We start from the raw sequence: 18,671 nt of genomic DNA, 5'->3' as shown, positions 1-18,671 counted from the left end.
CAGACTCAACTGAACGGCCAAGAGCACTCCGACCGAGATGGAAGATCCGCGAGGCAGCCGCATTCGCCCAATCACGATGAAACGTTCCTTGAAGCCTGTACGGAGGCGACTTTACTTCGTGCCCGGAGAATGCAACGCTGCTCGATGGGAGGCTGACCCAACCTGCGGCCACGCAGACGGCGTGGTATGGAACAAGAACCAAGACGACGGCCACCAGCAGGCCTGGGCGAGACAGAGCACCCAGCGCTCTGGTAACTCCCAGTGGGCTTTTGCGGACGACGCCGGGACGAGCAGAGGTATGTTTTCTTTGCATTCTGGCGCGCCGGATTCATCAAGTTCTGCCTCGCTTCCAGCCGTCTCGAGACGAAAGAGACGGCAGAAGCCTTTCGCTTGTCTAAGTAATATCTCTTCTGGTTCCTGATGCTGTGGCAGTAGGGCTGCATTCATGAGCGCTGGAAAGTTCTTGTCGCGACAGCCAACACTGGAAAAGCTTTCGTAGTCCAGCACAGACTTGGCGAAGTCGTCTCTATAAATAACGTTGCTTGTATAGTTTCCGACAGGGCTTTGAGCTAAACACGCCAGAATTTGTCTCTCGGGATTCTAAAAGAGAGGCCGGCGGGGCGGTCGCTAGCGGGTGGCAGCTTTTTGATGGCGCCCTTTAAGACACGGAAACTTAGGTGGAACAGCATGGACCAGCTGGGCATGAAAGTAAGAAAAAAAATTAACGACGCTTACGCTACAGCCTTGCTTACATGAATCCGACAGCGGCGGGCCGAGTCAGAGGCTGAGTCGAGTAAGGTCTACTCAACTCGATGACTCTCTTTACATGAACTCGATACTCGCGGCGCGCACTGCGAGTCGCGACCGCACGAGTAGTAAATCGGCGCCCACTTCTGTTATCACCTGTAGAAATCGCTTTCCCGAAGCGTGAAAGGTGATTAAGTGTGGCATTCGGAGAGGGCTGCGAGCCAACCAAGCCTCTGGCCCAGCCCGACCGACTCGACGATCGCTTAGCTCGACCCCTTAGCGTATACATGAGCCCGACAGCCGGTTTTCAGCACAACAGCCTACTCGACACGAATTTTGTCGGGCTCATGTAAACCCCTAGCATGTCGCTTAATGCGCTCGTTGTTCGTTGTTCGGGCTAGGAGTGCGGAGGTGTGTATGGAGGGAAGTTAAACGGTGTGAGGTCGCTAGGTTTGAGGACGCCCCTCCCCAAGGCAAGGGGACAAAGCACAGTCTCCTTCCATTTTCTGGGTCGCCATTGCTGCTTTGCCAAAAGGAGAGGTTCTTGGGAAATAGTAGCCGCGTTTACATGAATGCGACAGAAGCCAACTTCAGTCCCCTTTTTGAGGGAAAGTGCGAAAACGTAGAGGAAGAGTAAAGGCTGAGACAGGACTTTCCATCTCAAAACCTGCTCTTTCCCTAAAAAAGTTGAATAGAGTCGACTTTTGTCGCATTCATGCAAACACGGCTACAGACGCAGTAAATATTTCTTAGAACAGTGAGCTTTGCTTTTCAGAACTAAATTATTAGGAGAAGTAATTGCAGCTGCGTTCAAGCCTTGAGAACTAAGTAATAATTATATATACCAGCGCTCACTTTACCACTGAGCCTTTGTCTCTTATAGAGAATCTCAGCTGCTGACGCATAACACTCATCCCCATGGGGCCTTCCGCCCCTAAGATAATAATGCGGAGATGCTGATTTGATGCATTTGACCTTCAGCAAAAGAGTGCAAGCAAATCTATAGTGAACACACACACACACACACGCGCGCGCGCGCACACACGCACACGCACACACACACACACACACACACAGGCAATTTATTGGCACTAGAAATTAAAAAAAATAGAAACAATTTCCCTATGCACCTGGGTTTTCGGTGACTGTTGGTTTCCTTAATATGTTTGTCAAACGAGCTCCTCATTTCATTTGTTTGTCTGCTATTAGCTTAACGGGGGTCTCGGTTCTGGCAGTCTTGATGCCATAGGTAGCATAAGAGGGCTCTCGCACAGTTTCTGCCCTCGCCATTAGATGAGGTTCTACGTCACACTTGCGGTATTACAGGACGTGCTACGTCCACCGCTATGAACGAGGGTGGCGCTGGTGAACAATCTCAAGGTTCGCTTACACGCAAGAACATAAATACCCACGAAAGCAGCAGATTGGAGAGCCGTCGCCGTAGCTCAGTTGGCAAGAGCACCGGACGCGATATTCGGAGGTCGTGGGTTCGGATCCCACCGTCGGCATGGTTGTTTTTTCTGCTGGTTTATAAATAATTTCCTTTAAAGGCAATTGTTTGGCACTAGAAATTTAAAAAAAATAGAAAAAATTCCCCTATGCACCTGTGGTTTCGGTGACTGTTTGTTTCCTTAATATGTTTCTCAAACGAGCCCCTCATTTTATTTGTTTGTCTGCTAATAGCTTAATGGGGGTCTCGGTTCTGGCAGTCTTGATGCCATAGGTAGCATAAGAGGGCTCTGGCAGTTTCTGCCCTCGCCATTAGATGACGTTCTACGTCACACTTGCGGTATTAGAGGACGTGCTACGTCCACCGCTATGGAGGAGGGTGGCGCTGGTGAACACTCTCAAGGTTCGCTTAAACGCAAAACATAAATACACACGAAAGCAGCAGATTGGACAGCCGTCGCCGTAGCTCAGTTGGCAAGAGCACCGGACGCGATATTCGGAGGTCGTGGGTTCGGATACCACCGGCGACATGGTTGTTTTTCTGCTGGTTTATAAATAATTTTCTTTAAAGGCAATTGATTGGCAATAAAAATTAAAAAAATAGAAAAAATTTCCCTATGCACCTGGGTTTTCGGTGACTGTTGGTTTTCTTAATATGTTTGTCAAACGAGCCCCTGATTTTATTTGTTTGCCTGCTAATATATATATATATATATATATATATATATATATATATATATATATATATATATATATATATATATATATATATATATATATAAATATATATATATATATATATATATATATAATGAGTTTGTAGCAAAGTATGTTGCGTTCCGTCTGCTCCGATAGCGGACTGAACGGGTAGCGAAGAGCCGAGTCAGAAGTCAGGCCGCAGACACTCGTACATCGCGTTCGACGCCCACGCAGAGACGGATTCAGGAATAGATAAAATTAACAGGGATATATTTACATCACGATCCAGGAGATTTCGGTACTGAAAGTGAGCACTGCGGCTCTTTTTAAAGGGGTTCCCTGTCCCCAGGTCCCTAGTTGGCGAATTTATTTCAATTAAAATCGCCCAGTCACTGTCGTTTGGGTCATGTGCCCTGTCTTCGGGAACCGCCCACCAGACGTCCCCGACACACTCTCGCCACTTCCGGCAAAATTCTGTACAGGCTGTTCCTGCAGCGGTGATGACAAGCACGGAAGAAGACACCTGCTTTGCACAGCTCTCCATGGGAACGGAATGCCGAAGCTGCACTCGCGCACAGGGTTCCGCAGAGGGGAAGACGAGGTCTTTTCACAACTGCGAGTATACAGGCGCCGTTGCTCGCTGTAAACACCTTCTTCCGCGTCCGATGTGGAACATACAGAGCACCATCGCCCGCCGTCGCGTTCGACCACGATATCATGCCGCTGTGGACAAAATGGATGGCCGCAACGAACTCTCCCATGCACGCAGCAGACGGCGATCTCAACGCCGCCACCTCGATGCACACAAGAATTTGAAACGTAAGAGCGCCGGGAACCCGTGGGAGCAGCCGGGAGGAATTTTCCCAGACAAGACCGCCTGAAAACCCCTGTCTCGAAGCTCAGAATATTTCCAAACGTAACAGGGGATACGTTAGCTCCGCCTTTTAGGCGGAACAAAATTTCTCGCGGCTCCTCTTGTTCACGCAAACACGGACACTGTTTCCTCTCAAGATCATAATCATATCGGAGATCCCACACGGCACACATACGGAGTCCCGCTTCAGCTATGCCTTAAGCAAGGCAGCAATGTCGGCTGGTTAGTTGTACATTTGATTTGAATAACGCGCTACACACGGACATGGCACACGCGCGCTGTCCTGTGTCTGTCGTTTCATTTGTTTTTGTAGCGATAGTTACAATACGATAGCATTTCGAGTCTTCAACGTGGCGGCGCCGCTACCCTCTGGCTGCACCGCCACCACGTGGCTGCGCCGCCACGCTATCACGTGGTTGGTCACATGGTGCGGAGGAGCTGCCGGCGGCGCGCCGCCGTGGCTGATCACTTTGTGACGTGACCAGCCACGTGATGCGGAGAAGCTGCTGCTGCTGGCGGCGCGGTGCGCCGGCAAAACCAAGCCGCAACAACTGTGCACATGCGCTGTGTCAAGTGGGACGAAGATGAAGAAAAAAACGCCCAGCGAAACGAAGCGGCCAAAGACTGACTTTACAATTCAACTGAGCAAGTTCCACCCGGCCAGCTGTAGCAGGTTTAACCAGAGCTAAAACACCGCCAATTATGTAGCGATAGCTACATTACGGCAGCATTTCGAGCCTTCAGCGTGGCGGCGCTACCACCCTGTGGCGGCGCCGCCTCCCTGTGGCTGCGCCATCGCGCCGTCAAGTGGTTGGTCACGTGGTGCGGAGCAGCTGCCGGCGGCGCGGCGCCGTGGCTGATCACGTGGTTCGTCGCCTGGTTGGTCACGTGACCAAGTTCCACTCGTCCAGCTGTAGCTATCGCGTCACTCCAGGTTTAACCAGAGCTAAACCACCGCCAATTTTTTTGTCCGTGTGTAGCGCGTTATTCCTATCTTACGAACTTACCGATTGACTGATATCCTAGCAGAAAGTTTCTTCTTGCTGTAAAGAAGCTTCCTGTTGTGACGTTCCTTGTGTGTGCTACGAGGGCCCGCGTTCGACGGCGCGGCGCAGACGGAGCCCCCAGTGGCGGCGAAAGCACTCAAAGGAAAACAATTCAGCTGGAAGAGAGGAGAACGGCGACAACCGGACCCCCTTTCATGTTTCTACTGTATATGGCTGCAAGCAACTTGAGTGGGATTGCTTTCGGGCCTGCCGCCATGGACCGCACGGAGACGACCAGAACGAAGGGGTTTAAGCACAACCGGACCCCCTTTCCATAGTGTCGGCACGAGACGAACGCCGCCGCCGCCGCTGCCGCCGCGGGGAGACGGGCGTTATCTTCCCCAATTGCCGTGGCCGTTCCAAGGGGGCCTCGTTTCGGCGGGCCTGGCCCCGTGGCAAGACGGCGGGCATCATCAATCAACCCTTCCGAGCACATCCCAGGACAAGGGACCACTTTCCCGGCCTTTTAGTGACCTCGCGTTCCGGCCTTGAGGGGCGAGTGTCATTTGATGGAGAACGGAGGCCAGTGACCCGCGGGAACAGTCAGCGGGCCAGAGCGCGCCTTACCACAGCCGGCGCTATGCGCTACCTCGACGACAACCTTCTTTCCCTCGGACTCAACACGTGAGGGGGGGAGGCGAGACCATAAGTGTGGTGGTGTGTTTGTGCGCCCAAGTGCAAGCCCTAGCCCCCCCCCCCCCCCCCCACTCCGGCGTGGGCGTCCTCACCCTAGGGAGTGTGGGGAGAAGAGGATATAAAAATCGACAAGCAGTACGGCAGAAGAACGCTCAGGACGACATCGTACGCCAAGGGGGCTTCAGCGCCGAAGCCCGACGGCGTGCAGCTTCTGCCAGCAACCGTTCGAGCTCAACTCCGGAGCCCCTCCATCGTCCCCATGAAGTCGTTGGCACGTAAGCTCGGACGCCCCAGCCTCTGATGTATAATCATAATCATGTGTAATTATTGAATATATCTGTTTATTTAAACTGAGCAATACGGTGTCTCATTGCCTGTCCGTCCCGTGTGGACCTGCGCATTATGGGGGGTCATCACACTGGTGTCAGAAGTGGGGTCTCAAAAGCAAATGTCCTCTGAATGCTGCGACATTCATGACTTCAAAATTGTAATCAAAAGGGAATCATGGGACTGATTGTGGGACTTTTACCCCCATTTGAGAGGCTTGAGGCACCGGAGGGCTTGAGTGAAAAAAAAAAAAAAATGTGTGTATCTGAGGGAGCTCCCACTCCACAGCCGTCGCTCGCAGCAAGCATGCTGGCATTAGGAAGCGTCATTCCGACGTTTACAGGAGATAAGACAGGGGTTCCAATCTGCGATTTCTTTTCCATGCTAGAAGAGATTGGGAAAATGGGGGGATGGTCCGATGCTCAAATGCTGGGAATGGCGAGGTGTAAGATGGCAGGAGCTGCTCATGATTTTGCATGGCGAGACGAAAAAGTAAAAACAACAAAATCATTTGCGGAATTTAAGAAGCTCGCAGTTGAGCATTTCGACACTGAACCACGTCACGTGCGGGTACAGAGGTTCCGTGACGCCGGGCAGATGGTAGGGGAGGACGTGCGAACGTTTGCGTCGCGGCTTCAGCGCCTAGCACGCGATACGTTAAGCAGGGAGGAGGAAGGGGACCAGCTAAGGAAGAAATACGCGGAGGATCTACCTAAAGAGGAAATGACCGCTTTGTTCGTGGCTGGTCTGCAAGACTCCGTGCGCCGGTTCGTGCTCTCGCGCAAGCCGAGCAATTTCGACCAAGCCGTGGCGGCCGCATTGGATGAGGAACGAAATGAGGCGTTAACGACAGCCGCAGCGAGAGTACGCGTCATAGAGAGAGCGGTGCTCAACCCTGAGGTTGCTCTATTGACAGAGCGGTTAGATCGCTTAGAACAGCTGCTATCTCAGCAGGTGGAACGCCAGGTTGAAGCGCGCGCTCAACAGCGCCCATTCGCGGGAAACCGGAGACCGCCACAAAGCTACAGGCGCGGTATGCGAGATTTTGAAGAAATCGTATGCTTCGCTTGCCAGGGCCGCGGACACATCACCAGGTTCTGCCAAAACGTGCGCCGTGGGGAGCCACAAAGAGAAGCAGGCGAGACACGCCCTAAGCAAGCCTACAGCGGGGCTCCAGATACCGAGACAAAAAACTAGTTAGTCCTCCCCAGCCTGAGGAGCGTGGGGAGGGAGCAGTAGATGATGAGGTGGTGGTAGTTTGTGTGGCCGACGAGGCATGCCCTGTTGTGCGTTGCAAGTTAAATGGTTGTTGTATGGAATTGTTGATAGATACGGGGTCAAAGGTGACATTGCTTAAGGAGAGCAGTTTTAACACGCTTCGAAGGAAGGGGGACCGCGAGGTGTTGGAAGCGTCTGGTGGTATGGCAACCAAATTTGTAGGCATAACGGGGGATCCTCTTGGCATAAGTGGACTCTACCGGTTACACTTTTCTCTCGGCGGAATTGCATTGGAGCACCCCTGCTACGTATGCCCGGACACGGTGTCTCTGCCAAACGGAGTGTCAGGTATATTAGGGCAGGATTTTTTGAGAAAAGGGAAGGTAGTAGTCTCATTCTCTGAGGAAGAGGTTAATGCGGGCGGCTCAAAAGTTCCGTTTTTGAACAGGAGAGGGGCTGAGATTCGCATTACCGATATTGACACCCGTCAAACAGTGGGATCATTGGAGAAGGTATATTCGCGGGTTGCCGTCAGGCTGGTCGATGAGGCGGTCGTCCTTCCTTGGTCGGAGCACATTTTGTACGCGTTTGTGCCTTCAGATGTAGAGAGCGGCGCCGTGGGAGTGCTTGAGCCGGTCGACTCTCTCAGCAATGGCCTGAAGGCAGCCGCGTGCCTCGTGACAGTTAATGACGCCCACAGAGTGCCCCTACGGGTGGTTAACTGTAGCCAGCAGCCACTGAGCCTTCCCAAGAACAAAACATTGGCTTTCTTCACCTCTGCGATAGAGAAACGTGAGCCCACCGATACGGTACTCGCAACTGTAAAGCATGCTAGTCCTTCGGCTGCTCCAAAGGTGTCGTTCGATCTTTCTCACGTAAAATCCAGGGAGAGGGAGGCTCTGGCTGGTTTGCTGAACGACTACTCGGAGGTATTCGCCGCGTCCAACCTGGATTTGGGCTGCTGTGGCGTTATAAAGCAGAGGATAGAAACCGGCACTTCATCGCCCGTTTACCAACGTGCGTACAAGATTCCTTACTCCCAACGTGAGGAGATGGAGCGGCAGGTGCAGGACCTGATTGATCGCGGCATTGTCGAACACTCAAAGTCACCCTGGGGAGCACCAGCACTATTGGTGGAAAAGCCAGATGGCTCGTATCGATTGGTAGTGGACTACCGCAAACTAAATGCTGTAACTCGCATCGATCCATACCCCATCCCCAATATACAGGAGACGCTTTCTCAGCTGGGCTCTGCCAGGTACTTCACGGTAGTGGACATGGCGGCGGGATTCTGGCAGATAACAATGGATCCGGCAGATGCCGAGAAAACGGCATTCAACACGCCCTCAGGGCACTATGAATGGAAAAGAATGCCGATGGGTCCGGCCAACAGCCCTGCTGTCTGGCAGAGAACCGCTGATGTTATCCTGGCAGGTCTTCTGGGGAGGCTGTGCTTCGTGTATATGGATGACATAATCATATACAGTGACAGTTTTGAGAACCATTTGCGCGATATTGAGCAGGTTTTGGTGCGACTAAGAGGAGCGGGTCTCAAGCTGAAGCCCTCTAAGTGCCAATTCCTCAAAAACGAGGTGGAATACCTCGGGCACGTTGTTTCAGCTGACGGCGTGCGACCGGGCCCTGAGAAACTAAGGTGTGTCTCGGATTTTCCATCCCCGACTAGCGTCCGCCAGGTCCGGCAGTTTCTCGGCCTGATCGATTACTACCGAAGGCACATAGAGGAGTTCGCCAAGCTCGCTAAGCCGCTCACCGCCTTAACAGCCAAAAATGTCGCCTTTAGCTGGGACGAAAACGCGGAGGATGCTTTTGGGGCCCTGAAAAGGAAGCTAATGAGTGCACCGTTGTTGCGCCACCCGGATTTTAATTTGCCCTTCGTTATGGCCACAGATGCGTCAAAGTTCGCAGTTGGTGCCGTGCTATCTCAGGTTATCGAGGGCAAAGAACATCCCGTTGCTTTTGCTAGCCGACAGCTGAGCCCCACAGAGCAAAAGTACGGAGCTACGGAAAGGGAGTGCCTCGCCGTTGTCTGGGCAGTAAAGCACTTCAGATGCTACCTTTACGGCCGCAAATTCAAGCTAGTCACAGACTGCCATCCTCTGAAATGGGTGATGAGTGTCAGGGACCCTAGCTCGCGACTCGCTAGATGGAATCTACACCTGCAGGAAAACTGCTGTGAAGTTGAGCACAAGTCAGGAAAGACACATCTGAATGCTGATGCACTCAGCCGCACAGCTGCCTTGGCAGCTATTGATGAGTTTGTCCCCGTAGTCGACTCCGCCGAATTACGCACAGAGCAGTGCAAAGATCCTGACCTGAAGCGAATAATCGAAAGCTTAGAGGGCGCACCGTCTCACCCCGAACCGCTAGGTTATTTCATTGGCAAAGACGGCACCCTGTGTCGGCACACGAGGCCAACCAGGAAAGGGAGACCAGAGAAAACCGCTTGGGAGAGAGTCGTCACACCTCGGTCGTGGACAGAAAGGGTTCTTCGCGCGTTTCACGATGCGCCATGCGCCGGTCATTTTGGCGTAGCGAAGACACGCAGGCGTGTGGAGCGTTTGTACTTTTGGAGTGGCATGCGACAGGATGTTAGAGACTACTGTGCGAAGTATCATTCCTGTCTCGAAAGAAAAACACCCAAGGGACGAAGACCAGCTCCAATTCAGCCGTTCCCTGAGGTTTCGGCTCCCTTCGAGCGGACAGGTATGGACATAATGGGCCCATTGCCCACGACCACTTCCGGAAACAAGTACATTTTAGTATTTGTCGATCACCTTTCAAAATACGCGGAAGCGGTAGCACTCCCAGATCAGAAGGCAGACACGGTTGCAAGAGCATTTGTCGAACAGATCGTGCTCCGACATGGACCCCCGAGGCAACTCTTGACAGATCGGGGAACGAACTTCGTGTCGCAGCTAATGAGGAGAGTTTGCGAGCTGCTTAAGATCGCTAAGAAGCAGACAACACCGTACCATCCGGCTTGCAACGGCGCGGTGGAGTGACTGAACCAAACCGTGGCCGGGTTCCTGTCGCATTTTGTTTCGCGCGACCAGCGGGACTGGGACTTGTGGCTCCCGTATGCAATGTTTGCCTACAATTCCGCAGCACACGAGAGCACGGGCGAATCGCCATTCTTTCTTCTCTACGGCCGAGACCCGGACCAGCTTAGTGAAGTGCCAGAGGGCCCCCGTCGTGTCCCATACGCTTCACTGGACGACTATAAGGTTGAGCTAGAATCGCGCTTGCAAGTGGCGAGGGACATCGCAAAGGAGGCCTTAAAGAAAGCGGCGAAGCGCAGGAAGGAGGTGCACGATCGCAGTGCTAGAGACGCGCCGTTTGATGTGGGGGACAGCGTGTACATTGAAAACTGCCAAAGGCAGATTGGGCTAGCTCGTAAGTTCCAGACGAAGTGGAGAGGACCGTGCGAGGTTGTCGAGAAGCTTTCTCCGGTAAACTTCAGAGTCCGAGACGTGAACCGGCGCTTGATAAGGATACACGCAAATCGCCTCAAGTCGGCACCGGTTAAGTATTCACGAAATGAGGAAAGGGAAAGCGCGGATTTTGATGGGGACAGAAGAGAAGCGGAGCGCGCAGATAGTTCGCAAGAAACGCCCTCTCCTGCATTTGTTCGGCAGGCGCCAGAGGTGACGGCCGGAATGCCACCGGATTTACTTCATGCATTGCTAGAAGAAGCGCGCGAGGTTGCCGCGCAGATAACGCCAGGACAGGCTCCTGCCACGAGCCCTCGCGAGTCCCAAAGCAGACAAAGGGTCACAGTCTTACTTAGTATGACTCATGAAGGCCGATATCCGCTGCGTAATCGGAAAGCTAAGTCGGACTAATGGCGTAAACAGAGCGGAGTTGTGAACTGGTTAGAATTGTGTAATGCCGCAGCTCATAACATTGCTGTGTGCAACTGTTAAACCTTTCTGTCACTAAGTAACACCTTCACAGGAGAGCATGCGGAGCGCATGCAGAACCTGCCCTACTTCCTTTCGTTATCTATATTTTTGTCTGTGCCGTGATCATGCTAGAAGTGGGAGCTCCTTTGTAACTGTGGTAAATTTATTTCGTCCAGTTTGGACTAGAAGGGAGAGGCTTGGGTGCTGAGTTTCATGTTTACCTGTAAAAGAAGATCAGTGCTGCCCCTGGAGACGCCAGTTATGTCAGCTGAGGCATATGGTGTTGTGCAGTGGTGTTGAGAGCAGCGAAAAGTGTTTCGTCGGACGCACTGTGCGAGGCGATTCAGAAAGACAAGGGGAGCTGCATGGACTCAAATGTTCGGAGAACATTCTTCTGGAGGGTGAGCGAGTGTGACGTTCCTTGTGTGTGCTACAAGGGTCCGCGTTCGACGGCGCGGCGTAGACGGAGCCCCCAGTGGTGGCGAAAGCACTCAAAGGAAAACAATTCAGCTGGAAGAGAGGAGAACGGCGACAACCGGACCCCCTTTCATGTTTCTACTGTATATGGCTGCAAGCAACTTGAGTGGGATTGCTTTCGGGCCTGCCGCCATGGACCGCACGGAGACGACCAGAACGAAGGGGTTGAAGCACAACCGGACCCCCTTTCCATAGTGTCGGCACGAGACGAACGCCACCGCCGCCGCCGCCGCTGCGGGGAGACGGGCGTTATCTTCCCCAATTGCCGTGGCCGTTCCAAGGGGGCCTCGTTTCGGCGGGCCTGGCCCCGTGGCAAGACGGCGGGCATCATCAATCAACCCTTCCGAGCACATCCCAGGACAAGGGACCACTTTCCCGGCCTTTTAGTGACCTCGCGTTCCGGCCTTGAGGGGCGAGTGTCATTTGATGGAGAACGGAGGCCGGTGGCCCGCGGGAACAGTCAGCGGGCCACAGCGCGCCTTACCACAGCCGACGCTATGCGCTACCTCGACGACATTCTTCTTTCCCTCGAACTCAACACGTGAGGGGGGGGGGGGGCGAGACCATAAGTGTGGTGGTGTGTTTGTGCGCCCAAGTGAAAGCTCTAGCCCCCCCCCCCCCCCCCCCCACTCCGGCGTGGGCGTCCTTACCCTAGGGAGTGTGGGGAGAAGAGGATATAAAAATTGACAAGCAGTACGGAAGAAGAACGCTCAGGACGACATCGTTCGCCAAGGGGGCTTCAGCGCCGAAGCCCGACGGCGTGCAGCTTCTGCCAGCAACCGTTCGAGCTCAACTCCGGAGCCCCTCCATCGTCCCCATGAAGTCGTCGGCACGTAAGCTCGGACGCCCCAGCCTCTGATGTATAATCATAATCATGTGTAATTATTGAATGTATCTGTTTATTTAAACTGAGCCATACGGTGTCTCATTGCCTCTCCGTCCCGTGTGGACCTGCGCATTATGGGGGGGTCATCACACTGTTTAACTTGTGTTTTGAATGGTCCGCTACACGAAGATTTCTAGGAAATTCATTTCGCTGCGGCTGAACGCTGTGGACTTAAGACTTTTGACCAAATCTGTACCTGTGTGGCTCAGCGGTAGCGTGTCTGACTCGCAACTCAATGGTCAGGCGTTCGATTCCTTACTAATTACCCAAATTTTGCTCTTTGTTTGCTTTACATACACACGTGTCCTAATGACGCTTGAGTCATGCTCCGACCTTCTAATCACTAGTTTTATAATGTCCGCTTTTCAATTCCGCCGCTTCGCGTGTGGCGTAGTTACCTTTTTCGACCAATCAAGAGTTTCTCGACACAACGTCGGGACCGTTAACACTGCCGCGTTAACAGTTTTTGGGTCCCGGTCCACAGTGTAATTGTTCGGCGAATCCTGGTGTTTCAATGCTATAATTTCTAGACAATGTGACGAAATAAAGTTGCCATTTTGGGCTTTCCTGGGGCCTGAATAGACTCTAATTGGAAAGAATTTTTCTTTTTTGAAGATAGACGTGGGGCCTCTAAAATATGCAAGACCAATGGACCTAAATTAACTGTGTTTCTTATTCCTGAATTAGAGGAAGGCAGGCATCTGCGAGGTGGATGGCATACCAGTATAGCCTATCAAGCAGTAATGATTTAATAGGTCCGCTTTGGTTCGTTTTTAACATCCATATTTTGGCTGCAGTACTTACTCTCAGAAAGCAAGCTTATCGTGCCATTTATCCTTGCACAAAACGGTGATGTGCACTGTGTTTCATACTGCCAACCACTGTTCATTCTTACCGTATTTTCGAAGGAAATACAAGAGAAACATTCCAGACTAGGCCTGCATCTTATTTAACACATAAAGTATCACCTTATCACTACTGCTTTTAAGATGAACCGATAATCAACCTTGCATTGTAAAAGAACAAGAATATGAAGTTGAATACTTGGAGGAGCAGATGGCTGTTGCAAATTGCGTTGACTTCACTCGATCTTTGATTGCGTACTTCACTCATTTTATGCTCCATAAAAAAATGCATTATCATGGTCTCGTGGGTTGCGCTCAAATTACCGCCAAGCAACATTTTACCCTTGTTGTTATTAGGGATCAGAATTAAGATAAATAACTTAAGTTTTTTCGCCGGATATTATACTTGGGCTCTTTATTCAACTCCTGTACAAATTTAACCGGATATGCTGAGGGGACAGTTGGTCAGACATTATGCTCGCAAAAAACGTAGCGTGTTGACAGGTTATCATTACTGGTGTTTTTTTTTCATTCTTTCAAGATTTGCGCATGCGTTTTGTTGCTTTGCGATTGGACTTTTTTCCCTTGTTCCTTTTCATTCAATTGAAAGTGGACTTTTTTCTCCTGTTCCTTTTCATTCAGTTGAAAGTGTAACATCCGTTTCGTCCTTGCCTTTCGTTGTCCTGTGAGAACTGTGGTTTTCGTTGAACATAATCCTTTTCATATGCAATAGTTCATATCTAATTCGAAGTGATGTTCAGTACCTGGGCTGACGACGCCAAGTGTAGCACGTATGCGACTGATTTTCCAATTAATTCTACTACCATTACGCAGTGACAGGCCGAAGCTCACCACAGAGGCACTGCAATCGTGCCATGGCCGATTGATGACTTCCTATGACGCACCCTATAACACCGCAACCAAAATTGATGCAACTATTTTGCGGAGGACCCGCGATGTCGCACACCTTGCATGATAGGTTAAGCGACCGCGCAGGCTTTTGCCTTTTGTCGTACTGCACTTTGTCGGGAAAACTTGTCGCGCGTGTTGTCTACTTCAAGCGTTCTTTCCGCTCAGAAGAGTAGCAGTTCGGCCCTGTTGGTGCGTCATGACGAGGTGTGGAAGCGCAAAATACACAAAGACACATCAGAGAAGTAGACGGGGCGAGCCCTAACTTCCAACAACTATATTGAAGCGCACAGTTCCTAATGGGGGCGCTCGAGCATGCGCAAAGCTTTCTCATTCGTGGCCGCACTGAAATTGAAATTTAAAAGGCAAGATTGCTGGCGAGGGGGAGACAAGGAATAAGTAAAGGCAAATCTTTTTTTTTTATTAAGATATTAGAAAAACGCTGCTCTTTTTCGGTCACACGTACTTAGGGCGTGCCAACACATCGGTGGATCTGCACGATCTTTTCCACTTCAAAGCTGCTGACAAAGCAACTGCTGATAATCACTTCGGTAATGGGATGATGTGAAGGAAGGCTCAAACTTTAATTATTTGAAGCGGAAATGATTTCTCAGCGCCACCAATGTATTACCACGCCCTCAGTACGTTTGAGCCAAAACCGCAGTTTTCTGATATCTTAAAAAAAAACAGTGTTTCCGACCTTTACTTATTTTTTGTCTACTCCCTCGCCGTCACTCTTGCCCTTTAAGTTTCAATTTCAGTGCGGTTACGAATGAGAAGGTTTTGCGCATGCGCGAGTGCTCCCGTCAGCAACTGTGTGCTTCAATAAAGTTGTTGAAAGTCAGCGCTCTTCCCGTACACTTCCCTCCTGTGTCCTTGCGTCATTGAGCTTCCACGCCTCGTATTCCTGCGCGTCCGGCGCCCACAGTGGCCAACCTTCGCTCTCCGGATCCTCCTTGCGCAGGTGCCCCGCCGTTGCGATGCGTGGTGTGCCGCTTCATGAACGAAGTCTCCAATGCTTACACCTGGCTCGGAATCTGCTCTCTCGCACTGTTCTTCCTGTGGTGCATCGGCTGATCCTGAGCGGCCGTCGGCAGGGGATCCCAGGGACCTGCACTGTGCCAAGCTGCGGTGCAAGCTGGCGCAGCAAGATTACGCCACATTCTGGTCAACCTTCCACGTTGCGCGCTTATAAACAAACAGATGCGCAAAATGTGTCCCCCTTATTCCTGACGGAAAGCTAAAATGTGAAAATATCTTTCACACAGCGGCGAAATGCTTGTCGAACGCTGTTGCCGGCGTGCACATGCTACGTTAAAAGTGTGTTAACGGCTTGAAAACACTTAACTGGTATTTACGATGCCTTCAAGGCAGAAAGTTGGGCTAGTTGGTGTTTGGATTGAGAGGACATAATACTAGTGCTAAAAATAGGGATGACAGTTTAGAAAAAGACAACACAGGCGCTAGACATCAGCTGACTTTATTCCCTAAAATACCATGTATTTATAGGCGACCGTCAGGTGCCAAAAAATAAGCAATGAAACCGCACGCGTGACGCCACTTCACAATACAAGAGCTTCAATTCCTTAGAAGAGAGGTAAAGATTCAGTTTGCTCACGTATGATTGCCTTTCCACGTGTATAAGAAATGCATCCAGTACCTCCCGCTCCTTCTCGAGTGCATTTACATATATCACACGTGTGTACTACAAAAATGGGGTGCAAATGGGGTGCCACCAAGTGTCCAGGGTCTGATATAGGAGCTGCCAGAGTCTTGCGCTCCATGAGGCGAACGTTAATACAACGTCAAGTTTGGACGATGCAGCATTTTCCGCAAGATAGTGGAATTCGATAGACCACATTGGTCCTGCAGGCCAAAAACGGCTTCCCATCTTTGATCGGGCATGACAGTTTTCCGTTGGGGACATTAACAACTCTGCAGAGTTTGCAGAGTTTGGTGCATTAGGCACAATCCTGATATTGCCTTTCATCGCCACCTTTTTAAGGTGATGCGTATAAGGTGATGAAAGTAGGGCAGTGCCACGCATCTAGCCCTTTCATGAGCTTGACGTTCAGTGGTCTGCGTTAGGTCCCCATCTTGTACCTTATCTTGTATTCTGGAACTGTATATATGTATATGGAACTGGCTGCATCGGTCGCTGAGAGCCTGATATACAAGATAGAAGCTGGAGACCATATGCAGACGACTGAGCGACAAGCTCATAAAAGGGCTAGATGCATGGCATTGCGCGGTGCTCACCAGCTTACGCACCGCCTTAAAAAGGTGTCGATGAAAGGCAATATCAAGGTTGTGATTAATGCACCCAACAAACTCGGCAAACTGCAGATTTACTAATGATGTCTCCAACGCAAAAGAGTCATGTCCCATCAAACATGGAAAGCATATGCATGATATTTCTAGGAATAAAGTCAGCTAATCTCTAGCGCCTGTGTTTTCTTCTACCCTGTCGTCCCTGCGTCTAGCGCTACTACTATGTCACTTCAGTTTAAAATACCGCTTGGACGCTGGCATGAAACCGTTAAGGATTGATGATAGGTTAAACAATACGTAACACCGATATGCACGGTTTTGCGTATAACATCTACAGAGCGTTTCACTTATTACATTACAGAATTTTAAAAATAGTGTTTGTGAGTTAAAATACTTTTTCTGCATAGCATTGTCATCGGTGCCGAGCACCGACATGCAGCTAAGAGGTGCTAACTAGCAGGCTGCCTAATATTAAATAGTAAACTTCTAACTAGCACTGTTAGTCTTCTTGAAGGTGCACTAAAGAGGAATCTGAACTCGTATTTTTATCGCGTTAACTCGATGTACGCGTTCAAAGCATTCTTAGAAACTTGATATCATTGTCCTGTGCGGCCAAATTCCATAATTTAAATGGGATTAAACATCCTGGCTCCCGCCTTTACAACTCAACGCTGAAGGGTTAGAGGAGTCAACCAACACGTGGAGTGCCTTTCAGCCAGTCCTAATGCTGCTTTGCTTTCGCTTTTTTAATTTGTTTTTTTAAGGTTTCTGTGAATAAAAAAGTTTCAGTCGCAGACAACATAGCCGCAAATCAGGTCCACGAAAATAAAAATACGCGAGGCTCTTTGATTGACATATCACTACGCCGATGGCATAGCGGCAAGCCGCCACGGGACTGGCTGGAAGGCACTCCATGCGTTGGTTGACTCCTGCTATCTTCAGCGTTGAGTTAACAAAAAAAGTGTGGAAGCCGAGACGTTTAATCCAATTTAAATGAGGGAAATCAGCTGCACAGGAGTATAATTTGAAGTTTCTAATGCTGGGAACGTGTAGATCGAGTTCCCGCTGTAAAACGACGAGTTCAGGTTCCTTTTAGTGCATCTTTAATCATTGAGAGGCGTGTGTAGCCCACCGTAAGTAATATTTATTTCAGCTTTTGCAATTTCAAAAACGCGGTTGCTCTCGGCACTGTGGCCCAACAAATTTTGGCTTTTTCGACGAGTAACGTGAACTGGGGAAGTTGCTTTGCCCGCAAGCTTCTCAAAAGTCCATGTATTTTGGCGCGATGTAGGCAAAATTTGTTGAGCCACAGTGCCGATGGTAACCGCGTTTTTGAAATTCTAGAAATTGCTATGGATATCACTTACGGTGGGCTACGCGTCTCTGAATAAACAAGGAGCCTAATGGTAACATATGAAGTTATCTATTGAAGATTAGTAACAAGGCTGTTAGATAGCTCGTCTTAGATTTTTTATTATGCGCTACACCGCTGACAATGCTGCGCCAAAAAAAGCTGTCTTAAAAAGCCTGTTTTTCACAATTCTGTAAAATATTAGCTGTAACACCCTGTGTAATGCTCGTTACTACTACTTTCCAATGTGACTAGTAGTAAAAGTGTACACGCATGGCTTATTTTTTGTGGTCATTCGGTGTGTGCACTTTGCGGAAGGATGCTCGTGGGAAATGCTTCTTCTTTAAGCGCGCTTTACAAAAACAGTTTCCTTTGTACTACAAATTACCCTTAAAGACGCTCGAACGTTACGTCGTCTGCATCATCATATTCTTCATGATTGGCCTGAATGCGCCCACTGCAGGCCGAAGGCCTCTCCTATACTGCTCCAATCATCGCCTGTCTAGTAGCACCCAACTGCAGACGCTTTATATAGCCCCGCAAAGTTCCTTATCTCATCTGCCGACATGACTTCATGCTGCCTTCCGCTATACCCTTGTCCTCTTGGTATCCAGCCCGTTACCCCAAGAAACCAAGGGTTAAGTTGCCTTCGCATTGCATGCCTTGTCTCTACGCTCATTATTCCGTCTTGATCTCTACTTGGGTATCTAACTTGTGGTTTTTCCCTGACCCACTTTGCTCTCTTAAGACCTGTCTCATAATGTTATACCTAACGTTTACCCTTCCATATAGAAGAAAGGCATTGTGCTCAGTTTAACTGCAACCGTTTTCAGAACACCGGGCCCCGTGAAGAAAATTCATCGCCCCCCCCCCCCCCCCCCCAAATGATGGCGCATTGGAAGCACAAGTGCACGTGGTCTCGATCGAGGTTGCAGCTGTTAAAAGCCGTAGTTTTTCAACATTACCTAAATGCAGAAGAGGTGGCATCGCCAATGCGCGTTTCTTAAAATAGC

General features: G+C 50.3%; 1 protein-coding gene across 1 annotated transcript; it reads left to right on the top strand.

Moving 5' to 3' along the window:
* Positions 1–15,188, top strand: LOC144119374 (uncharacterized). The gene is made up of 2 exons (XM_077652010.1): positions 1–296; positions 15,001–15,188. The coding sequence occupies exons 1-2, from the start codon at positions 38–40 to the stop codon at positions 15,111–15,113; spliced, it is 372 nt and encodes a 123-aa protein (XP_077508136.1). The 5' UTR covers positions 1–37; the 3' UTR covers positions 15,114–15,188.
* The last annotated feature ends 3,483 nt before the right edge of the window (positions 15,189–18,671 follow it).

Source organism: Amblyomma americanum, chromosome 2 (genome assembly GCF_052857255.1).
Source record: "Amblyomma americanum isolate KBUSLIRL-KWMA chromosome 2, ASM5285725v1, whole genome shotgun sequence".
Taxonomy (NCBI): domain Eukaryota; kingdom Metazoa; phylum Arthropoda; class Arachnida; order Ixodida; family Ixodidae; genus Amblyomma; species Amblyomma americanum.
The sequence above is the reverse complement of the archived record's forward strand: the minus strand, read 5'-3'. Positions and strand labels throughout refer to the sequence as shown.